General features: G+C 34.3%; 1 protein-coding gene across 1 annotated transcript in view; it reads left to right on the top strand.

Annotated features, from left to right (window-relative positions):
• LOC148952134 (glutathione S-transferase 1-like) overlaps positions 1-25798 on the top strand; it is a 135173-nt gene continuing 109375 nt past the window's right edge. Inside the window, exons 1-3 of the mRNA XM_089089578.1 lie at positions 1-118; positions 7798-7972; positions 12743-12801. Coding sequence (XP_088945704.1) covers positions 7820-7972; positions 12743-12801 — 212 coding nt within the window. The 5' untranslated portion in view covers positions 1-118; positions 7798-7819. The remainder of the gene's footprint in view (positions 119-7797; positions 7973-12742; positions 12802-25798) is intronic.

The following is a 25798-nucleotide window of genomic DNA, read 5'->3' as shown; positions in this document are numbered from 1 at the left end:
CAGTTCCGCTTCAAACTCAGCATCCATCCTGCCGATCCTATTATAATTTGCCAGTCTTGTACAAAGTTCTCCACTGTTAGGATATTCGGTAATTCGCATAAACAGTGTACATAAATTTGTAAGTTCAGTTGCCTGAAATTTCACTTCAGATTTATACCTAAACAAGGGACATAATCTTTAAAACAATATGAATATGGTTCGATTTTATTGATATGAAATATATTTGTGCGATATTTTTTGGCAATATTCTGTTGTAACCCAAATGTCAAACTGTAAAAAAAACAAAAACATATCATTCTCTATTCAACAGTATTTCCAAACATAATAATTACATCCAACAGCCCCTCTCCTAACCATGGACGCCCATAAGCTGAATTCCAGGGGGGATTACTTGGTCTAATTGGCACTTTTAATACTATATAATAGAAATTTCAAAACAAAAATATAAAAATACAACAGAATCATTCAGCTAGGAGGGGATGGCGCCTCCTGCCCCCCCCCCCCCCTGATGGGCGCCCATGCCCCTAACGCCTAGATATAGCTATAGGTCATATATAGAAGTTTGCTGATTTCGTTGATTTGTCCGTATTATTTTTATACTTATCAACAGTTAGTTCATAATGCCAATTTGAAAAAAAAGATGAGCAAAACTGGACTTTTGTTTATTGATTAGGGTAATATTCATGCACTAGGAAGAGGGGGGGGGGGGGTGCAATTGCACCGGTGTATTAAATGCAGAATCGGATTAGGTACATATTTAGTAGCTGGCCGCTGGTGAAGGAAATACGATAGACAAATAAAATTAATACCATTAGGCTCCTTATTTTATGCTCCGTAAAATCCTTGTTTAGGCGTTTCTTGCCTTCTTTAAAATTAGTTATGTTTGGTAAATGAAACTTTTAAGAAAGATTCCATGACCAAAAATATGCCCTGTAATAGTAATGTCAAGCTACTCTGTCTACCCTTTCCATATCTCTAGGGTTTGGAAGATTGTAAATATTGTCGGGTATATATCTGAATTCTAACAAAAAACGTTTTACCTTAGTTTTGAGTTTTTAATCTCTTTTTTTTTTCATTGGCTTTAGTTTGTGAAAAATGCAATTCCTGTTATTTCAGTAGAATTTTAAGTCATATCAAAGGTTTTTTTTCTTAAATTCAAGAAATCATTTTGCAGATCTTTAGAATCTTTTTAATTGGGATGGAGCAAAAGTATGAGCTTCAAAACACTGGTACTTATGTATTATAAAAAAAAAAACGCGAGAAGTGAAGTTTCGTTAATGCTTATGAATGAAAGAAAATATGATAAAAATATAATAGTTTAGAAACAAATTTGGGCTATATATTTGCACATTAGGGGGGGGGGGGGTAAAGCATAGCATATATTAAATACGTAACCTAACCCAAGTACCTTTTTTTTGCCCCTCCACCCCTAAAAACTAAAATTTAAGTATTGTTCACGCAATAAGAAACCCCTGTTTGCGTAGCGAGACAAAAGAATTGTCGGTACTTGGGCATTATATGGGCATTTCTAAAAAGTCAAGTTTGGTTAATGCTAATGAAATAAAATAAAATAGGATGAATATATAATAGTTTATAAACTAATTTTGGCTATACATTTGCACATTAGGGGGTGGGGGAGGGGTAAAGCATTGCATATATTAAATACGTAACCTAACCTAATCTTGGTACCTTCCCCCTCTAAACCCCAAAAAACAACAGTTTAAATATCGTATACGCAATGAAAACCACACTATGCATTCCATTACTTTATAGTGGTGTCTTGAATTAACCCGTCAAAACGGGTTTTTCATGACTGGTTTCCTTGTAACTGCCCATATAATGCCCAAGTACCGAATTGTCTTGTTAAGGATGTTGCTTGGCTAGTTTTTCGCGATCCAATTCTCGCGTGTTTTCTGGATAATGCGTAAGTACCAAAACACTTTCCTGTGCTCCATTTTAGCTGAAGATCTATTTTACAAGGATTCACTTTTATAAGATAAAGATTATTAAGGATCATTAAAGGTCAGCTCCCTCTGGAGGGAGCAGATGTGGAGGCAGATGCTTAAAAATATCTCCCCAGGACATCATTAACACTGTGGATGCACTCCTGGAATTTTCATTCGTCTAAATTAACTAATTTCTAAGATAGCAAAAAGCCCATAAACTAGAATTTTACCTAATGCACTTCCAAAAATCAGTCTCAATTTATGATAATGCATTCCCACTCCCCTGATTGTTCCAGAGTTAGCCTTGGTAATATATTAAATAAAAAAAAACAAGCTTTTTCAACTGAAAGTAAGGAGCAACATCAAAGCTGAAAACGAACAGAAATTATTACGTATATGAGGAGGTTAACCCCCTAGTCAATACATCGCTCTTTACGCTAAAGTTGAATTTTGTTCCAGTTCCTTAAGAATGCCCTCTGAATCACAAAGGCCCTTTAATTAGGATGAATAGCTCTTTTGAAAGTACTGAAAAGACTTTAGCATAAAGAGCGAGGTATTGACTAGGGGGCAAACCCCCTCATATGCGTAATAATTTATGTTCGTTTTAAATTTCAATGTTGCTCCTTACTTTCAGGTTAAAAAACTGTTTTTTTAATTTAATTTCTGATTGTTTTTTAAATAATGCTGGGAAATCCGATGCCCCCTTCATAGAAAGTTCCCTTCCCTCATGAAAAATTCCTCCATGGAAAGATCCTCCCACGTAACCCACTCTTGCCGAACCCCCTCACCAGAACAAATCCCCCCTGAAAACGTTTGTATACTTCCCAATAACCAATACTATATGTAAACAATGGGCAGAGCTCATAACTTGCAGCCCTTCCCCCGGGGATGTGGAGGATTAAGTCATCCTCAAATACATAGTTATTAGATTCTTCGACTATGCTGAACAAAATGGTCATCTCCAAATTTTGATCGGGTGACTTTGGAAAAAATGAGCTTGGGAGGGGGCCTAATTACCCTCCCTATTTTTTGGTCACTTAAAAAGGGCACTAAAACTTTTAATTTCCGCTCGAATGAGCCCTCTCGCAATATTCTAGGACCACTGGGTCGATACGATCACCCCTAAAAAAAAAACAATAAACACGCATCCATCATCTTCCCCCTTGTTTCCCCCTTTTATAGAAAATAAGGGAAATTTTCTTAGGCTCGTAACTTTTGATTGACCAAACTTTATGAAACTCATATATTTGAAAGTAGCATAAAAATCCGATTCTTTGATGTATCTATTGGTATCAAAATTCCGTTTTTTAGAGTTTCGGTCACTATTGAGCCGGGTCGCTCCTTACTTACAGTTCGTTACCACGAACTGTTTGATTTCTCCATTAATTAAATCTCATGATGCGTCACACGTTCTTGGGTTAAAACGGTTTTTGCAGTCTCGACTCGATTAAATTTATTTTGGCCTGAGTAGGCTAAGAACAATAGAATTGCGAATGTAAATATTATTTGAAATAATTTTTAAAAGTCGATAACAATGGAAGGAAACATACTAATCTAATTACTAAAAACATGCTACATATCATAAAGTAAGAATTTCATTGTTTTAGTGGTTTTTTGAAGTTTTTTTTTTTATTCCTAGGCTTATACCTATGATCATTAGAGGGCGGGGGAGTATGGGATGCATTGTTGGAAAAGTGACCATTATATTTGGAAAGAGTATAAAATAAGGGATTTAATAATACTGCTTTTATTTGTTTAACAGGTTTCCTTCAGAAGTGGCCAACCACTAAATATTTACCTTGAATGGGATTGGGGGCATATAAGGTTTGTATTGAAAGCTTTGTCGTAGAAACTAGAAACAGGGCTAATTTGATTGGAAATTCAAAGGGCTAGTGCCCTTTTTAATTGTCGAAAGTGATTGAAGGGTATCTAACCCTCCTCTCACGCCCACCTTTTCCCCAAACACATCCAATCAAAGTTTTGAGATAGTCATTTTGTTCAACGTAGTTGAAAGTTATGGAAATTAGGTCTTTGAGGATGGCAAACCCCCCAGAGCCCCCAGGGAAAAGGTTTTAAGTCATGCCCTGGGGACATCTAAGGTTTGTATAGATAGCGTTGTCTTAGAAATTTCAAAAGGGGCTCATTTAATTGAACTTGAAAGGACTGTCCCCTCCTCAACGCCTCGCTCTTTACTCTGTCTCACAACTTTATTTTTTAAAACAATAAAAAACTTTAGCGTAAAGAGCGATTATTTAATTTCTGGTCGTTTTTTAGTTAATGCAGCTTTTATTTTGGCTCACCGTCATTGAATAAATAAACAAAATTTGCATGAAAATTTTACTTTTCTTTTGCTAAATGGCTGTCTCTAAATTTGGTTCTGGCGTAATTTACAAATTAACTTACGTAACGAACTTCTATATTCGTATATTTTTCTTCTGGCAAAAAATACAAAGTTGCAGATTTTTGCAGATATGAGCTTGAAACCTATGTAATAGGGTTTTCTTATACGCTGAATCTGACGGTGTGATTTTCATTAAAATTCTTTCACTTGTAGGGGATGTTTTCCCCCTCTTTAAAAAATCAGGTAAATTTTCTCAGGCTCGTAGCCTTTGATGAGTAATACTAAATTTAATAGGATTTATATATTTAGAATCAGCATTATAAGCCCATTCTTTTGATACATTTATTGACATCAAAATTTCGTTTTTAAAAGTTTCGATTACTATTGAGCCGTATCGCTTGTTTTTTTTTATTGTTTTTTTTTATTGTTTTTTTTATTACGTATATGTTATTACGTATATGAGGGGGTTCTCCCCTTAGTCAATAACACGCTCTTTAACTTAAAAGTTAAAAAAAATTGAAATAACAAAACCCTGAATCACAAAGTCCGTTTAATCATAATAGATAGTTCTTCTGAAAGCAATAAAAAAAACTGTAGCGTAAAGAGCGAGATATTGACTTGGGGGAGACCCCCCTCATATACGCAATAATTTCTTTTCTTTTTAAGTTCTAATATTCCTTCTTACTTTCAGTTGAAAAAACTTGTTTTTGTTTTAATTTCTAATCGTATTTTAAATGATGCTTGAAAATACGGCGCCCCCTTCATAGACTTGTCCCTTACCCCAAAGAAACATCCTCCACGGAAATATTCTCCCGAGTAACCCCGTCCTCCCGCCCCCCCCCCCCACCAGACAAAAAATCCTTCCTGAAATTGTCTGTATACTTCCCATTAACCAATACTATATGTAAACAATGGGCAAAGTTCATAACTTGCAGCCCTTCCCCTGGGAAATGTGGGGGCTTAAGTCATCCTTAATGAGATATTTATTAAATTTTCGACTATGTTGAACAAAATGGCCATCTCAAAATTTTAATTGGGTGACTTTGAGAAAAAAATGAGCGTGGGAGGGGGCCTAGTTGCCCTCCATTTTTTTTGTCACTTAAAAAGGGCACTAGAACTTTTAATTTCCGTTCCCTTGAGCCCTCCTACGATATTCTAGGACCACTGGCTCAATACAATCACCCCTGGGGAAAAGAAAAAAAAACAACAAAAAAACAAATAAACACGCATCCGTGATCTTTCTTTTGGCAAAAAATGGAAAATTCCACATTTTTGTAGATAGGAGCTTGAAACCTCTACAGTAGGGTTCCCTTATACGCTGAATATGATGGTGTGATTTTCATTAAGGTTCTATAACTTTTAGGGGGTCTTTTCCCCTTTTTTCGAAAATCAGCCCAATTTTGTCAGGTGCGTTGCTTTTGTTGGGTAAGATTAAACTTGGTAAAACTTATATATTTGAAATCAGCATAAAAATCTGATTCTTTTGTTGTATCTCTTGGTATCAGAATTCCGTTTTTCAGAGTTTCGGTTACTATTGAGCCAGGTCCCTCCTTACTTACAGTTTTTTATCACGAACTGTTTGATTTAGTTGTTTAATTCTCTTTCAAAAACTTTTTTTTATGGAAAAATTGCTTAAAATTAATTTCTGTTCGTTTTTTTAATCTGCGTTGTCATTTCTATTGGTTAAGAAAATGATATTTTAAATATTTTCTGGTTTTTTTCTATATGAATCCAGATTTTGGCTTACTATCTATATGCTGCACAAAGTGTTGCTACAGCTTTTAATAATGCTTATACTATGGTGCTTTGTATGGATGGGTACGGGGAATAGTATTCAAATAAATGGGTTAAAAATCTGCTTAAATTTTGGGGTTTTATTGCGCTGACAGATTTCTGGCCCCCGTCTTGTTACAACCTTGAGTATATAAAAGTATTAATCAACCATTACCCTCCAGATTCTGAAAGTTTCAGCTTAATTCTCGTGGCCTTTCCCAAGATATCACCGATAAACTTTTTTGACAGTCATTGATGCATATAGTGTGTTTGGATTCAGCTCAACTTCTCACTTAATATACCCTGTCATTTTTACCTTAAAACTCTTAGCCTTTCCTGATAAAACATATGTATGCCCTTTTGATAAGATTGAATATAGATGTCTTTTGATTTTGCTCATTATTCACGGCAACATACACTGAAGTTCCAACGTTTTTCTTTAGTTTTTCCTGGGATATCGTGCATACGTCCTTTTGACGATCTGTACGCGCATAGTTGATTTTGAATTAGTTTTACGTCCCCTCAACTTTCCCTGAAAGTTTCAGTTTATTACGCTACTTGATTTCTGAGATATTGCATCTTTGCCATTTTGACAACCCAGATGCAGTTAAGACTCTTTTCATTTAGTTCAACGGTATTCGTAACAACAAGTCGCATGCAGTCGCAGTTCCAAGTAATCACAGTTGCAGTCGCAAGTAGTCGCGGTCACTGTGTCAGATAGTCGCAGTCACATTCCCAAGTAGTCGTGTTCGTAGTCAAAATTAGCTGTAAACACAAGCAGTTGTTGGGGTAGTCACAATCACAGTTCCAAGTAGTCGCAGTTGCAGTCATTGGCAGTTGGAGTCGAAATTGCAATTAGTCGTAGTCGCAAGTATTCGTAGTTGCAAATAGTCACAGTCGCAAGTAGTTGCAGACGCAAGCAGTAACAAGTAGTTGCAATTGTAAGAGTCGTAGTTGCAGTCACAAATAGTTGCAGAAGCAGTAGTAGTAGTAGTAATAGCAGCATAATTAGTAGTTGTAGTAATAGTAGTAGATGTGTTAGTAGTTGTAGTAGCCCTGAAAGTTTCAATTTAATACCCTCAGCCGTTCCTGAGATATTGCTGATACGTTTTTGACAACCTGCATGCACATTGTACCTTTTGATTCAGTATTATACCAACAAAAACTTGAAAGTTTCTACTTAATGCCCTGTTCCGTTCCTGAAATGCTGCATCTGTGCCATTTTAAAAACCTGGATGTAATTAAACTATTTTGATTTATTTCCATAGCAGTAATAGCAGCAACAGGAGTGGTCATTGTAACCCTGAAAGTTTCAACTTAATACCATCAGTTCCTGAGATATTGCTGATCCGCCCTTTTGACAACCAGCATACATCTAGGGCATACATTTAACATACATTTAGTTTTACATACTCCTCGACTTCCCCAGGAAGTTTTAACTTGATACCATATTTAGTGCCTGAGATATTGTACCTATGCCATTTTGACACGGTGGGTAGGCTTAAACCCTTTTGATTTGGTTCAATAGTAGTAACAGTAACGGAAGTAGCACTAGTAATAGTAGTAGCAGTAGTAGAAGCCCTCAGAGTTTCAACTTGATACCCTCAGCCGTTCCTTGGATATTACTGATACGCTCTTTTCTGTAATCTGTTTGCATATAGCATGCACAGGCCACTAAGGCCTCCGATTGCTCGTATAACAGTGCATATTTAGTTCTAATTCTAGTTTTCTATGTAGGCACGGGTTACTTGCGATCAATATGGTGTACAGTGATATTGAATTTATCTATATGCCTGGCTCTCCGTCATGTCGTTCAGTGATGATGTGCATTAAAGCTCTAGGATTGGATGTTGACATGCGAAAGATTGACATGTATCAAAAGGCTGAACATAAGCATCCATGGTTTGTGCAGGTAAGCTTATCTTCAGTGAAAGTAATTCTTCAATTTACCTTTACTAAATTTAAATTGGTGTTAGCGCTTTATTAACTTTAACACTAGTTTTGTGTAACATCTCAGCAACCCACAATGAAATTTTACTAGGGGATGGCTTAAAAAATGTCTGCATATGTAAAATAGTGATAGTATTTTTAGATTTAGAAGTATTAAAAATAAGGCTATAATTATTAAGTTACCCGACGGGGGTTGTTGGATAATCAATATCCATAAAATGTGAAAAATGTAAACGGAAGCAATTGTCAAGTGTTCATCTTCAGGGGTCTCTAGGTTCAGTCAGCGTGGAAAGTATTAAAAGTGCCTTGGGGGTAGTTATTAAAATCCTTTGGATTAGAAGACATGTGAGAACAAGTATCATAGCGAATTGCAAATAAAAATGATGGACAATGAAATCTGCGGTTAAAAGACAAGCGACAGCGAGGATGACATCAAATCGTAAACGAAATAACGTACAACGACCAAGAATCGTAATGGATTAAAAAAAAAACTGAATTATGTAACAAGATATTTAAAGCAAAAGTAATTACTGGGGAAAAAGCTGGAAAAGAAATCACATTAATCTGCGGTTAGAAGACAAGCGACAGGGAGAAATAAATATATAAGCCTGCCGCGTGACGAATCCAAATTATAAATAGTGGACAATAAAATCTGCACTTAGAAGACTTGTGACAACGAGTATCAAAACGAATCGAAAAGAAAAATGGTTCACAAAGTATCTGCTGTTAAAGACAAGCGACAGCAAAAATCATAAGAAATCGCAAAGGAAAATAACCCACAACAAAATTTGCAGTTTGAAGACATGTGACAACAAGCATGATAAGTCGAATAGGAAGCAGACGTATGCGAAAATATACAAGGTGACAAATGACTCCAAGCACCTAAAGCAAAAGGCATGAAAAAATGTCTGAAGTAATGATGAACGAAAATGAAGCACAGCGAGATCTGTGGTTAGAAAACAAGCGAAAGGGAGAATTGCTTCGAATCATAAACAAAAATGACGCTCAACAAGCGAGAATCACAATGAATTGCAAACGAAAAACTAAATTATGTAAAGAGATAATTAAAGAAAAAATAACTGCTGGGGAAAAAGCTGGAACAGAGATTAGAATAATTTCGATTGATTATGAGGACTTTGAATTTTTGCAGTAGGGGGAGAGGCCTCGAGAAAGGGTGTTCTAAAGTTTGATACTTATTGTATCTGATGAATGAAGAACATATGGCGTCATGATAATAAGCGTGTTAGTGCCAAAGATCCGAGCAAAGTGAGGCACATTTTTAAGATTTGGAGGCCCGAACAAGATGAAGGAAATGACATTAAGTCTCCAAACCAAAGCGGCTTTCTGACAACCATTATGTTCGTGAAGTGGGCTTTTTGGATACTTCTACATACAAATCTCATAAACTGTGCTGACTTTTCAAGTTAAAACTTGGTCTTTCTTAACTTGATTAATTTGAAAAACTTTTTCGACAAAACAGGTTTTTCAAAGAAAAGTAAAGAGCTTCGCAAAACCAAAAATAACCAGAAATAAATTGAAATAATCTTCCGAGCGTAAAACTACCACAAATCACCATCAATAAATAAATGAAGCCCAAAACGAACAATTACAATATATAATCGATTCAAGCTCAAAACGAGCAAAATTAATAAGAGTAAGGCTGACAACCCCCTTGCCTTCTCAAGACCAGAATATAATTCGTACTTTACAGAAAAAATGACCGTAGAATGTATTTTGTTTCCAGTAAAGTGCAAATCATGTTCTGGTCTTGAAAAAGTATGAGGGTTGTCAATTTTCAATTGAATCAGCCCTTTTCGAAGTTTCTACGACAACTTCTATAGGAAGTGCCCTGGTCCAAAAAAAAAGAAAAAAAAAATATATATGATATACATTTACTCACATAAAGTATATGTGAGTGATTGCAAAGTGAGTACTGTGAGTATTACCTAAAGTAATATGTGAGTAATTTTATTTTACATTTTATAGTTAGTCTATTTTAGTTTTATATATATTGTCAGTTATAATTTTTAGTTTTAGTTTCTTGTTTTTTTTTGTTTTTTTTTCTCTACTCTGAAGACACCTTGTTGCATACGGGCGAAATATTTTTTTGATTTTTGTTCTGTTCGTTCTCATTTACTGGCCACAGACCCGTTTTTCATCTTTGAACTCATTTCTTTGCTTTTAAAGACAAAATTCAAATGTTGTGATGATATAAGTTTTTTAAAACTGAAAATATCTATCTCCGGCACAAAACTAGGAAGTTAAATAGTTTTTCTATGGTTTCCAGGAAATTTTGTGTCGGCTTTTAGTTTTCTGTCGTTTGTTCGGATTTCTTATCCAATCTCTACAAGCTACGGCTTTGGCAAGATCGAGCAGTCAATTCTGAATAGTTTGGCCACATAAACTAAAAGTTTATTGGACGAGATAGGGTGATTCTTTAAGGTAACGCATCGCCTTAAAATATTTTATTAGACTGTTTTCACGCAAAGAGGCTATTTTAATTTTTACTGCAATTCGTAAAAACACGATGCCAGAAGAAGTTTCTGTGCTTGTATGTGAAGAGAATTAACCACCATGTCTCTGAAGAACATGACCGCTGGACCTTCGCATTCGCATATCCAAATATCTAATTACATTTCTGAAGTAGCTCTTTGATGTTTTAAATTACAAGCGCTGTAAAATGTTTTAGCAACACAAACAACGCTAAAGTGCCAGTTAAATATAGAGAGCCAAGGTCAAGGTCAGTGCGATGACTTTTGAAATTTATTCCGGAAAAAAAATCTAAAAGTGTGACTTCAAAACTGCCCGGTCTAGGCACCTGTAATAGGTTGGCGCCATCCATCCTGTGTCTCTCCACCAGGATTTTTGGTATTCCTGGTAAGTCTTAACGTTATGCTTATAAGTCATCAATTTGTGCCATTTTTTTTCCAAATCAATACGCCCATTATGAATCTCAGTCCCTCCATGGATTTTTGTGGTGCGTGCCTAGTTTTGTTTCACTAGTTCACTTAGAAAGTACAAATTTTATGATATTCAAGAAAGAGGGTTTTTCTGGCAAAATACTTGCAGTAATAGTTGCTTTCTTGAGAAATACATGTGTTAACCTCAAATCACCACCCTCCCCGCCACTTCATCTCACTCCAAAAATATTTCCCTATGTGCCTTGACTAGTTTCACTACTTCGCTAAGACACGTTCTAAAGTATAAATTTGTAGGCTGTAATGTATGAAATTTGCCCATTGTTTACATATAGTATTTGTTATTTGGAAGTATCCAGAGATTTTCGGGGATGGGGGGGATTTCTACCGGAGGAATTTTCCACGAAGAAAATTTTCCTTGGGAAGGGAAGTTTCCGGGGGTGAAATTTCCATGGGAAACTTACACTGGGGAAATTTGCCAGAATTCCGATACGAAATTCTTTTTCTGTCTTACTTTCTCTTTGCTGGCTCAATTTTTCATGTGGAGATGTTCCGGGGGAATTGTCTGTGAAAAATTTTCAGGGCTCGGATTCTTTGGAAGATTTTTTCGTGGGGAAGAGTGGAAGTCAATTTCTGAAGGGAATTTCCAGGAAAAAATTTCCACCGAGGGAGGGATTTCTGGCATGATTTGAAAAACCATCAGAAATTAAGGTCTTTTTCTAATGAAGGTATGCTAAGAAGAATTTTTCAGGCTGAATCGTCCGTAAGAAATTTTTTGGGGTGAGTTTTCACCGAGGATGGAATTGTCTGGGGTAATTTTACGGAGATAAGGGTGTTTCATATAGGTGGAACTTTGTATGGAGGAATCTTTCGTGTGGAGGGAATTTTCCATGGGGGGGGGGCGGATTTCTCGGCATTATTTGAAAAGCGAAAAGAAACTAAAGAAAAAAATTTTCAACTGAAAGTAAGTACTACTACAATTACTACTAACAGCTCACCGAAGCACCAAGCCTCCTCCTCCATCCCTGTCTATTACACCCTCCCAGGATCCCCTCCCCGAAAGTAAGAAGTAGCATTAAAACTCAAAACGAACAGAACTTGAAGCGAATTGAGGAGGGGCAACCCACTCATATACGTAAGAATCTATTCGCTTTAAGTTTTAATGTTGCTCTTTACTTTCAGTTGAAAAACTTTTTTTTATTGAATAAATAGCAAAAGATCCTTCAAAACTTATTTGAAGCTGAAGAATTTATTTTTTTTTTGGCTAAAATTTGGACCTTTAAGTTCAATTTTGGGGCTTTTTCCGGTTTTGGATTTTTGCAGGGTTTTAGTATATACTCTCCAGATTTTCTGTACATTATAGTAAAAAAAAAAAAATGCATTGCAATTTCCTGCACCTTATTAGCCTATAATGCGCATTTGTGATGTCCTCGACAAAAATACGGAGTATCCTGCTTTTGTATTTAGTACCAAAAACTTCCTTAAAAGATTGATTTTTGTGTTGATTTAAGCTATTGATTTCGATCAATAAAGTTTCGAACTCGTAATTATTTTCTAAAAGTTATAAACTATTTACATTTTTTTTTCTGAAAACAAGGGCCACTCCTTGGATAGCTTTCATTACCACGAATAGTTCTGAAGGTGTGAGCTAAATTATAAAAATAGATACAAAATGAAAATATTGTAAAGTCACAGGGAGAGAGAAAGAGAGAGAGAGAGAGGGTGAATAAGAAGTAGAGAAACAGAGAAAAAAACTTTCCGTGGATTATTAGATTATTTTTTTCGTATAATTATAATAATTCTTTTTTTCGTAGATGAACCCTCAGCACACAGTGCCAACAATAAATGATGCTGGCTTCATTCTTTGGGAAAGGTGCGTAGTTTTATGTAACATTTCATGTTTAAATGATTAGTGCATGAGACTCATCTGTTACTATATCCATTAGACGCTTTGAAAATAACTTCTTAATGATTCTATAGTCTATAATTAAAGTTTGAAGCGCCAACAAGTAAAGTTGCCAAATGCAAGATGTTACGCTTTGGAAGATGCCACATCCGTATGTAGGCTAAATCAAACTTGAAGATGGGACATTTGAAAATTTGCCCACGAAACAAAACATCCAGGGTCTTAAGGATAATTTTGTTTGAGGGACCTGATTATTAGGTTCAATTAAGAGTTCATCTCTCTACAAAAAGAAATTGCTTATAGCAATTCAATATATCTGGACTTTAACCCATTTAGCTAGCGAGGTTTGACCAGTTTATAAAGAACTCCGTTTATTTTGCGCTTGCTTTATAATGTGTTAAGTATAGGTGATTGTCAACTTGTTTAATAAATAAAATTAAGTCAAATAGTTTTATGATTACAATACAGTGCAGGTATGCTCACCCTGACTTATGGCTAGGTGTGGTTGCCGTTACGGTTTTAAATATTATCATGGCTTTTTGATCTTAGAAATATTGTTAATACTACTACTACTAACTCACTGCAGCACCAATCCTCCAAAGGCCAGCGCAGCTACGTACGCTCCTCCTCCGTCCCAATATATTCAAAGCCTCCATCTTTACACCCTCCCAAAACCTTCCTATTTCCTTTAAATTTTTCCTTACGACATCCTCCTACCCCATTCCCTAGACGGTTGGCCGACAATGACAATATTTGGTAATCTGTCATTATTCATCCGCAGAATGTGTCCTAGCCATCACATTCTTTCTCTCATTAGAGCACTAGAAACGGGATTGAAGCACATTTTTCGTACAGCTTGCTGTTTGAGATACAGTCGGCTCGTCGGTTACCCAGAACAATCCGTTGGCAATTTCCTTGGAAAACATCTAACAAATACTCCTTCGTTTTTTGGAGCGCCCATACTTCAGAACTAAACTTGACCGCTGTCATCACTGTTGCTTCCAATGATCTAATCTTGGTTCGCAGAATTATTTTCCTATTCTTTCAAACTTTTTCAAGTGTGAAAAAACACAAGGGGCCTTCGCTATTCTACTTTTAACACCTTCACTGCGCCCACCATCTTTACCAATTATACAACCTAAGTAGGTGAAGCTGTCCACGTGATCGATTTTCTCATTATCCAGCATCACCTCTTCATCTTCACTTATTCCTAGTCTTAGCGACTTAGTCTTCTTGACAATAATTTTCAAACCTATTCTTGCACCCTGAACCTGCAAAACCTCTAAAGGTTTATTCATTTTGCTAACATTTTCATGTTAGATCCTTAAATCATCATCATAATCTAAGTTTATGAGAATTTCACTTCCCCATTTGATTCCGTGTTCTCCCATTGGCTTTGATGTGCTCCTTACGACGAAGTCCATCAAAATTATCCATATAAACGGCGATAGAACGAGACCCTGCTTAACTCGGGATTTAATACAAAACCAGCTAACAACCTCATTTCCTACCTTAACCGCAGCAATATTATTCTCATACATAGCACTAATTACTTTAACGTATATCTGGAGTAGGCCTACCATACAAGGATAGGGCCTTCGCTAAAGCTCTTCTATTTGCTGAATCAAGCGCTTGTTCAAAATGAGGACTTAAAGGCTTTTGATGACTCAGGCACTTCTCAGTTATTAATCTAAGAGTGAAAATTTGGTCAACGCATCTTCTATCCTTCTTGTAAAAAATAAAAAAAAACAAGTTTTTTAACTGAAAGTAAGGAACGACGTTAAAACTTAAAACGAACAGAAATTATTCCGTATATGAAGGGGGCTGTCCCCTCCTCAACGCCTCGCTCTTTATGCTAAGGTTTTTTTATTGTTTAAAAAAATAGAGTTTTGAGAAAGTCAAACTTTACCGTAAAGAGCGAGGTGTTGAGGAGGGGACAGTCCCTTTCATATACGGAATAACTTCTGTTCGTTTTAAGTCTTAATGTCGCTCCTTACTTTCAGTTAAAAAAACTTGTTTTTTTATTTAATTTTTGAACGTTTTTGAATTAATGCAGGTTTTGATTTTGGTTCACCGTACATGAATAATTAAAACAAAATTTGCATATTATATTTGGTTAAATGGCTTTCTCGAAACTTGTTTAATTTTATTTACGAACGTTTTTATTAGTAATAAATATACGTAACTTAGAATTAACTTACGTAACGAACTTCTATATTCATAAATTTTTAACACGTATATTAGGGTGTTCGCCCCCTAGTCAATACCCTGCTCTTTAAACTATAGTTCGAATTTTTTTTTACAGTTCTTTAAAAATGACCTCTTAATAACAATCAGTTGATCATTTGAAAAACTTGTTTTTTTTTTATTTAATTCCTGATCTTTTTCTTTAATAATTCTGGGAAATACGGCGCCCCCTTCATAGCAATGTCCCTTCACCCAGGAAAACTTCCTTCATGGAAAGATCCTTCCATATAGCCCCCGACCCTCTCCTTCCCCCACCTACCAGAAAAAATCTCCTCTGAAAAAGTCTGTATACTTCCCAATAACCAATGCTATATGTTAACATTGAGTAAAGTTCATAAATTTCAGCCCTCCCCCTGGGGACTTTGGAGGATCAAGTCATCCTAAAAGACATTTTATCATATATTCAACCATTCTGAACAAAATGGCTATCTCGAAATTTTTATTGGGTGACTTTGGGAAAAATGAGCGTGGGAAGGGGCCTAGTTGCCCTCCATTTTTTTTTGTCACCTAAAAAGGTCACTAGAACTTTTAATTTCCGTTCCACTTAGACTTCCCACGGTATTCTAGGACCGCTGGGTTTATACGATCACCCCTGGAAAAAAAAAAAGAAAAAAAAAAAAAAAAACAAAAAAACATGCATCTGTGATCTTTCTTCTGGCAAAAAATGGAAAATTCCACATTTTTGTACATATGAGCTTGAAACCTCTAGAGTAGGGGTCTATGTTACTCTGAATATAATGTTGTAATTTTAAGGAAGGTTTTGTGCTGTCTAGGGGGTATTTTCCCCTGTTTTCGAAAATCAGCCAAATTTTCTCAGGCCCGTAACTTTTGATGGGTAAGATTAATGAAACTTATATATTTGAAATCAGAATTAAAATCTGATTCTTTTGATGTATCTATTGGTATCAAAATCCTGTTTTTTAAAGTTTCGGTTACCATAGAGCCGGGTCGCTCCTTACTTACAGTTCGTTACCACGAACTGTTTGACCACACTGTTTTCTTTTACAACTTTATCTACAGCATCTCTAAGTCTGAAAAGTATCATCATACCAAGAAATTTGCTTTCTACAGAAACAAGGCTAATGCCCCTATAATTACCATACTCACTATTATCATCTTTTTTACTGAGGGATTTAATTAGATTTTCCTTAAGTCGCTAGGTACTTCCCCTTATTCAAAAATTATATTCGTAATATTCAGTAACTTATCTCTATCACTCATTTACCACACTAACAACACCTTGGGCCTTATTGGTTTTTAGTCATTTTAGTACTTTCATTAATTCTTCCTTACAAAATAAATCTTCATTCACCTTCAAAGTGTCACAGACTTTTTTTCATTTTTTTCTATATCTTTTCCTGCAGCTCTATCACGGTTAGCGTATTCTCAAAATGCTCTGCCCATTTCATTTGGACTCTTTCCTTATCTCTAATTACAGCCCCGTTCCTATCTTTAACAGGGACTAGTCCAGATTGACCATTCCCTCTTAATTTATTAGCATGCTAGCACAGTATTTATTATTAAGCCGCCTTGCTGCATCTTCCAGATCTTCGACAATTTTATCCATCGTCTCCACCTCACATCCTTAACCCAAATTTTAATGCTTTCTCCCTTTTCTTTATATTCCTCCTATTTTCATACGATCTGCCACTCAAATAATTCTTGTCCAACCCCCTCCTCCTCTCTATTAAATATTAAGCATTTTCACTAGTTTTCATAGCTACGTTTCCAACTTTCTTCCCTAAGGCATCATCAGCGTCTATAAAAATTATTTTAAATAAATTATTCCATCCATCTTCTACACATTCAAATTTTAAAGTCTCCAATTTAGTATACAACTGTTCCCGGAAGATTTCTCTCAGATTCTCATCCTAGATTCAACCAACGTTATAACTTCCTCGAAGGTAATTATCCTTCCTAAATTTCAGCTTTAAATTAACCCTAGACACTACTAGATAGTGATCCTTACTTTTAACATCAGTAACAGCATTTCCATGTACCTTAGTATCTAGTATCGATCCTGCCAGTCTTCGGTTTACAGTAACATCATCAATGAGGTCAGCTGTCTTACCATCATGTGAATACTATGTTAACTTATGAGACATTTTATACTGTATGTTTTTTTCAGCCCTGGAGTTTTAATATCTGGTATTTGAAATTATTTTTAACAAAATGACCGCCTCAAAATTTTTATTGGATGGGTTTGGGGAAGAAAAAGGCGCGGAGGGGGGAAAGGGCTAGTTGCCCTCAGACCACTTTTGACTCTGAGAAAGTGAACTAGAACTTTTAGTTTCAAATCAAATGAGCTCTCTCTGAAGTTTGTATGAGAATTCCTTTCACAAGAACAATATATGGCCCCAGGATATAATTTACAATTCCTGCCCCCCGGGCCGTGGGGGGATGTGTCGACACCAGAGTTTTTGTTGTCGGACCTTTGAACTATATTAAAATATTGGCTATCTCGAAATTTGTATCGTATGGGTTTGCCGAGAAAAAATCGGGGGTGGGCTAGTTGATCACCCATCTCATTTGACTCTTAAAAATTGAACTAGAACTTTCAATTTCCATTCAAGTGAGCCCTCTCCGAAGTTTATACGAGCATCCCTTCCATAAGAACCATATATGCCACCATGGCATAGCTTGCAGTGCCTGCCCCCGAACCCTGGGGGGTGCGTCGACACCGGAATTTTTGTTATCAGTAGTAAGGGCCCAATTACTTGAAAATATACATGCACTTTCACAAGCCTGAGGCGTGGATATGTGTGTTTATTTTCAAGTAATTGGGTTACCAGGGTCATTTGCCTATTACAATGAGCTCTACATGGCTTGGTAGACATGTTTTCTATTATGAAATCGATTTTTTGTGTCAGTCGATTAGAGAAAGTTGGTGGTTAGTCCAATATAATAACTTGATTGGTCGGTTTTCTAGGTTTTTTTTTTTTAAACTTGGCTAATAGGTTTTTAAACCTATTACTACGAACACTACATGCATTCCATTTTTTGGAACTAGGAGTAAGATTGTGTGATGCTATCAGACTGGTTTTGTTTCATGGCTTCATTAATGGAATGATTAATGTTTTTGAAAAGGGTAATTACTCATTTAGTTTAAGACTAGAAAAATACTTCACTACACACAAGGTGATTGTGTCTTTTTTAATTTTCTGAGGGGGGATGGCGATGGTAACTATTTAGTTTAAGAAATTAGTTTACGAGTAGAAAAATGTTTCACTACAGATAAGGCTATTGTGTTTTTCTGAACTTTCTGAGGGAGGATGGCGATGGTAACTATTTAGTTTAAGAAATTAGTTTACGAGTAGAAAAATGCTTCACTACAAAGGTATGTGTTAAATACTCGGGAAACGTATGAGTAGAAAAAATGCTTCACTACAGATAAGGCTATTGTGTCTTTCTGAGGGCGGAGGGGGTAACTTTTTTTATTAAAAAATTTTTTTACTACTAGAAAAAACGCGTCAATACAGTTACGTTTTTTGTGCTTTTGTGAACTTTCTTTGGGAGGTGAGGGAAAATTTTTATTTTAAAAATTGTTTTTATGAAGAGAAAATCAATTCACTACTGATAAGTCTATTATGTTTTTGTTACCTTTCTGAGGGAGGAGGGGGTAACTTGTTAGTTTAAATAAGTATATGCTGTATTGGGTTTTTTTTGATTGGATGGAAAAAGGGTAAGTTTTGCGTCGCAAGGGAATGTACAATGGTAAGAAAGGTGCTTCTAATGATAATTAGAGTGTGATTGTCTGAGGGAGGAGGGGGTAAAATATGAGTTTAAAAATTTTTTGAATGTAGCGAAAAACGTTTATCTACAGAAATTGCTATAGATCGTTTGTATTATGTTTGTGAAATTAAGTTGTAAATTGTATGTGTAAAAATTTATATGAAAACTTGGGTTTTGTTGGATGGTCATGAAAAATGGTACGTATTAAATATTCGGGAAATATACGAGTAGAAAAAATGCTTCACTACGGATAAGGCTTTTGTGTCTTTCTGAACTTTCTGAGGGAGGAGGGGGTAACTTTTTAGTCTAAAAAATTTTTTTATGAATAGAAAAACGCTTCACTACAGATAAGGCTATTGTGTTTTTGTGAACTTTCTGAGGAAGGAGGGGGTAACTTTTTAGTTTTAAAAATCTGTTTATGAATAGAAAAACGCTTCACTACAGATAAGGCTATTGTGTTTTTGTGAACTTTCTGAGGGAGGAGGGTGAAACTTTTTAGTTCAAATAATTCTAGGAGGAATTGTGTTTTGTTGGATGATATGGAAAATTGATACGTGTTAAATATTTGGGAAACATACGAGTAGAAAAATGCTTCACTACAGATACGGATATTGTGTCTCTCTGAAGTTTCTGAGTGAGGAGGGGGTAATTTTTTAGTTTAAAAAATTTGTTTATGAATAGAAAAACGCTTCACTACAGATAAGGCTATTGTGCTTTTGTGAACTTTCTGTGGGAGGAGGGGGTAACTTTTTAGTTTTAAAAATTTGTTTATGAATAGAAAAACGCTTCACTACAGATATGGCTATAATGTTCATTTACAGACCAGATTTCTACTTCATATATTTTTTGATAACTTGATAGGTGATTTGAATAAAAGGAATTCAAATATTTTGTCTATGAAATAGAAGCTAACTCAATTTGCAAAAAGGTATTCCATTTTGTACAACTCTGATCTGATTGAACTGTCGCCGACAATGAGATCTAATCACTGCTAAGCCTATTTTTACTGTGAGAGAGTTACCCGATTTACAGCTTAGTGTTAACTGACAGACTTCTAAATACGAACATTTTGAAAAGCAGACAAAAAATAACAAAATTTGCACTTAACTGAAAAATACAAGTGAATATTTTTTTTTTTTGCAAAAACTGAATTTTGTTTCTAAACTATTACATTCGTGTGGTTTTTCTTTACTTAGTGTTCATTAAAAACGAAGCTTTTGTTTTAAATAAGTAGTTTTTGTATCTGTTAAAATACCTTTAAGGGGTTTGAGAGACTCTGTTGCCTGATTCCGTGTGGTTTTTCTTTAATTAGTGCTAATTAAAAACGAAGTTTTTGTTTTAAAAAAGTAGTTTTTTTATCTTTTAAAAGAGCTTTAAGGGGTTTGAGAGACTCTGTTGCCTGATTCCGTGTGGTTTTTCTTTAATTGGTGCACATTAAAAACTAAACTTTTGTGTTAAATAAGTAGTTATTGTATCTTTTAAAAGAGCTTTAAGGGGTTTGAGAGACTCTGTTGCCTGATTCCGTGTGGTTTTTCTTTACTTAGAGCTCATTAAAAACAAAATTTTTGTTTTAAATAAGTAGTTATTGTATCTTTTAAAAGAGCTTTAAGGGGTTTGAGAGACTCTGTTGCCTGATTCCGTGTGGTTTTTCTTTACTTGATACCCATTAAAAAGCGAAATTTTTGTGTTAAATAAGTAGTTCTTGTATCTTTTAAAAGAGCTTTAAGGGATTTGAGAGACTCTGTTGCCTGATTCCGTGTGGTTGTTCTTTACTTAGTGCTCATTAAAAACGAAATTTTGTTGTAAATAAGTAGTTCTTGTATCTTTTAAAATAACTTTACGGGGTTTGAGAGACTCCGTTGCCTGATTCCGTGTGGTTTTTCTTTACTTGATACCCATTAAAAACAAAATTTAGGATTTCTGTTAAATAAATAATTGTTATACATTTTAAAATAGCTTTACGGGATTTGAGAGACTCTGTAATGCAATAGTTTTTCAGTAAAGACACTCGATATCCTAAAAGTGGTTAATTCAAACTTTTTTAAAACTTCGAAATTTTTCAACTTTATTTATTTTTTTTCTTTTTGTACATAACTTAAAATGTCAAAATATTCTTACAGTTCTAACAATTGCGCTCTGTGATTGGTCAGAGACACGATGTGACTTCCCCACCGGTATTCTATGACCGGTTATTGACACTACCTAATCTATTGCATGTATTAAATCAGTATTTTTTACGCAGTGGAATGATAAACACGTAAGTCATATCTTTAAAAAAAAAGTGAAGATGGAGCATTATAATAAAGTGTGTTTACATAACAAGGTTATTGTAGCTTTATTTCAGCTTTTAAGGTTTATTTAGACGAGGTTACGTGCGCGCCCGTAACCTCGTCTAAATTAACCTTAAAAAATTAAATAAAGACATGTCGAGTTTGCATATTTTATTAAACATAAACGAGACAGCGCGGGCGGGGGGCATTCCTGTCGACTTTTGGAGGATGTTTCCCCCATTTTTCGATAATCAGGCAATTTTCTCAAGCTCTTTTCTCAAGATCATAGCTTTTGACTGACAACACTAACATCAAAACTTAAACGGTCAGAAATAGAGGCTGGGCTGTTTCCAAAGATTTAGCTAAAAAACCAGTTTGGTTGAAAACGTGGAGTTTTCGTACTGCTCACTTTTTTGCAGTGTGTAGGAACCGGTGGGGAATCCCCGCTCATTTGGAAAGGTGCCAAGGAAAAGCAAGCAAATAGCATGTAGTTTCAAAACGTGTTTAATCACGTTTCTTGAATGAAGTATCTGTACTGTACATTCAAGAGGTGAAATCAATAAAGAGCTTGTTACTTACTTACAAATATTTTCATAATTTCTTGAATGAAATTTCCGTATTGTGTATCCAAGAGTTGACTTCAAGAAAGAAATTGTTACTTACTGAGAATTTTTTCATAATTTCTTGAATTAAATTTCTACATCGTGTATCTAAGTGAAAATTGTTTGTGATAAAGAGAAAAAAAGTTACTTACTTGCGATTTTTTCATAATTTCTTGAATGAAGTATCTGTACTGTATATCCAACAGGTGAGATCAAAAAAAGAGCGTTACTTACTGAGAATTTCTTCATAATTTCTTGAATTAAATTTCTACATCGTATATCTAAGTCATGAGAACAATTAAGAGTTTGTTACTTACTTAGAATTTTGTCATAATTTCTTGAACGAAATGTCTTTTTGTTTATCCAGCAGGTAAGTTCAAGAAAGAATTTGCTACTTTCTTACAATTTTTTCATAATTTCCTTAATGAGATTTCTGTATTGTGTATCCAAGAGGTGACTTCAAGAAAGAATTTTTTACTTACTTACAATTTTTTCATAGTTTCTTAAATGAAGTTTCTGCATTGTGTATCCAAGAGGTGACTTCAGGAAAGAGTTTGTTACTTGCTTACAATTTTTTCATAATTTCTTAAATGAAATTTCCGTATGGTGTATCCAAGAGTTGACTTCAAGAAAGAAATTGTTACTTACTGTTACTTACAATTTTTTCATAGTTTCTTAAATGAAGTTTCTGCATTGTGTATCCAAGAGGTGACTTCAGGAAAGAGTTTGTTACTTGCTTACAATTTTTTCATAATTTTTTAAATGAAATTTCCGTATTGTGTATCCAAGAGTTGACTTCAAGAAAGAAATCGCTACTTACTGAGAATTTTTTCATAATTTCTTGAATTAAATTTCTACATCGTGTATGTAAGTCATTAAAACAATAAAGAGTTTGTTACTTACTTGGAATTTTGCCATAATTTCTTGAACGAAATGTCTTTTTTGTTTATCCAGCAGGTGAATTTAAGAAAGAATTTGCTACTTACTTACAATTTTTTCCTAATTTCTTTAATGAACTGTCTTTTTTATTTACCCAGGAGGCGAATTCAAGAAAGAATTTGGTACTTACTTACAATTTTTGATAATTTCTTAAATGAAATTTCTGCATTGTGTATCCATGAGGTAACATGAGTGTGTTACCTATTTACAATTCCTTCATAATTTCTTGAATGAAATGTCAGTATTGTGTATCCAATAGGTGAAAACAATAAAGACTTTATTACTTACTTGCGATTTTATTATGATTTCTTGAATTAAATATCTGTATTGTGTCCAGGAAGCGAATGCAAGAAAGCTATTGTTACTAACTTACAATTTCTTCATAATTTAATGAAATGAATAAAACTATTCTAAATTAAATTTCTACATCGTGTAGCTAAGTGAAAATTGTTTGTGATAAAGAGAAAAAAAAGTTACTTACTTGCGATTTTTTCATAATTTCTTGAATGAAGTATCTGTACTGTATATCCAAGAGGTGAAAACAAAAAGAGTTTGTTACTTACTTACAAATATTTTCATAATTTCATGAATGAAATTTCCCTATTGTGTATTCAAGAGTTGACTTCAAGAAAGAAATTGTTACTTACTGAGAATTTCTTCATAATTTCTTGAATTAAATTTCTACATCGTATATCTAAGTCGTGAAAACAATTAAGAGTTTGTTACTTACTTAGAATTTTGTCATAATTTCTTGAACGAAATGTCTTTTTGTTTATCCAGCAAGTGAATTCAAGAAAGAATTCGCTACTTACTTACAATTTTTTCATAATCTCTTTAATGAAATTTCTGTATTGTGTATACAAGAGGTGACTTGAAGAAAGAATTTGTTACTTACTTACAATTTTTTCATAGTTTCTTAAATGAAGTTTCTGCATTGTGTATCCAAGAGGTGAGTTCAGGAAAGAGTTTGTTACTTGCTTACAATTTTTGCATAATTTCTTAAATGAAATATCCGTATTGTGTATCCAAGAGTTGACTTCAAGAAAGAAATTGTTACTTACTGAGAATTTTTTCATAATTTCTTGAATTAAATTTCTACATCGTGTAGCTAAGTTATGAAAACAATAAAGAGTTCGTTACTTACTTGGAATTTTGTCATAATTTCTTGAACGAAATGTCTTTTTTGTTTATCCAGCAGGTGAATTCGAGAAAGAATTTGCTACTTACAATTTTTTCATAATTTCTTTAATGAACTGTCTTTTTTATTTACCCAGGAGGCGAATTCAAGAAACAATTTACTACGTACTTACAATTTTTTCATGATTTCTTTAATGAAATTTCTGTATTGTGTAGCCAAGAGTTGACTCCAAGAAAGAATTTGTTACTTACTTACTTACATTTTTTTTTATAGTTTCTTAAATGAAGTTTCTGCATTGTGTATCCAAGAGGTGACTTCAGGAAAGAGTTTGTTACTTGCTTAAAATTTTTTCAAATTTCTTAAATGAAATTTCTGCATTGTGTATCCAAGAGGTGACTTCGAGAAAGAGTTTGTTACTTACTATGAATTTTGTCATAATTTCTTGAATGAAATGTCTTTTTTATTTATCCAGGAGGTGAATTCAAGAAAGAATTTTCTACTTACTTACAATTTTTGATAATTTCTTAAATGAAATTTCTGCATTGTGTATCCAAGAGGTGACTTCAAGAAAGAGTTTGTTACTTACTTACAATTTTTTTTCATAATTTCCTTAATTAAATTTCTGTATTGTGTAACAAAGAGGTGAATTCAAGAAAGAGTTTGTTACTTACTTACTTACTTACTTACAATTTTTTCATAATGAGATATCCATTAACGGATGTTGATAAACAATTTATTCATTCTGATAGCAAGATTTTGTCAATGTTATCCCATGTGTCTGACAATAGGTGTATGCAAGTTCCTTTTCTTACATCTCCGATGTTTTATTAGACATTCTAAACGTTTGATATGCTAGCTTACTCTAAAAATAATGAACACATAACAATGTAATGCATAATATATTTTTAATGAAATAATGCTATGTAGAATATTAATACAAAAAATATATTATGATACATTATTAATATCAATGATTAACTTTGGACATTTTGAATCTGTTCCATAAAATAGTGCACCATGTTCTCTCTTGATATTATAGCTATTGTCTTCTCTTAGTTCGTAATCAGTAGAATAATCATTATTCCATTTTGAGTCATACACAATTTTTACTGGTGTGTCATCAACAGGCTCAATATGCTTTTCGTCTTTGGTATTATTTGGTTCAATGACTGTTTGATTAATGACAGTAACGTTTGCTGGTGCTTTGTTTTTCATCGATTCATCTTTATATTCCATAGTGATATTTTCAGACAATGCCATTTTTATTTTTCTGGCAATTTCACCGTCTATTATCACATTATTTTTACACAGGTAACAGTTTTGGCATGTAGACAAGATATGGTTTACGATATTAGTAAAAGAGTAGGCCTTTCTTTTATTGACCTTCCGTTGAATGATAATACCCGAAAGCTGACGATTGGTTGTATCAGTAGGTAATTTGTTACCTGCAACAGTAGCAAGGAGTTGTCCTCTATCATCAATGATTATTTTTATGTTGGCATTCTCTTTGAGTGCAATCATCTCTGGAGATCTCAATCTCGCATAACCACCAACATAAGAGTGGAATTTTTTCGGTATTCAAAAGAAATTTAATTCCTTACTGTCATGACAATGCATGCATACATTTCCAATAGTGCTACCACCTGTACTTGTTTCAAAGTTTAAATACTTCTCTTTGTCGGCATTCAATGCTACAATAACCTTGTTATGTAAACACACTTTATTATAATGCTCCATCTTCACTTTTTTTTAAAAGATATGACTTATGTGTTTATCATTCCACTGCGTAAGAAATACTGATTTAATACATGCAATAGATTAGGTAGTATCAATAACCGGTCATAGAATACCGGTGGGGAAGTCACATCGTGTCTCTGACCAATCACAGAGCGCAATTGTTAGAACTGTAAGCATATTTTGACATTTTAAGTTATGTACAAAAAGAAAAAAAATAAATAAAGTTGAAAAATTTCGAAGTTTTAAAAAAGTTTGAATTAACCACTTTTAGGATATCGAACGTCTTTACAGAAAAACTA

Source organism: Artemia sp. Qi Xiang Cuo, chromosome 5 (assembly GCF_049724085.1).
Source record: "Artemia sp. Qi Xiang Cuo chromosome 5, ASM4972408v1, whole genome shotgun sequence".
NCBI classification, from domain to species: domain Eukaryota; kingdom Metazoa; phylum Arthropoda; class Branchiopoda; order Anostraca; family Artemiidae; genus Artemia; species Artemia sp. Qi Xiang Cuo.
This window is presented reverse-complemented; position numbering and strand designations above follow the sequence as displayed.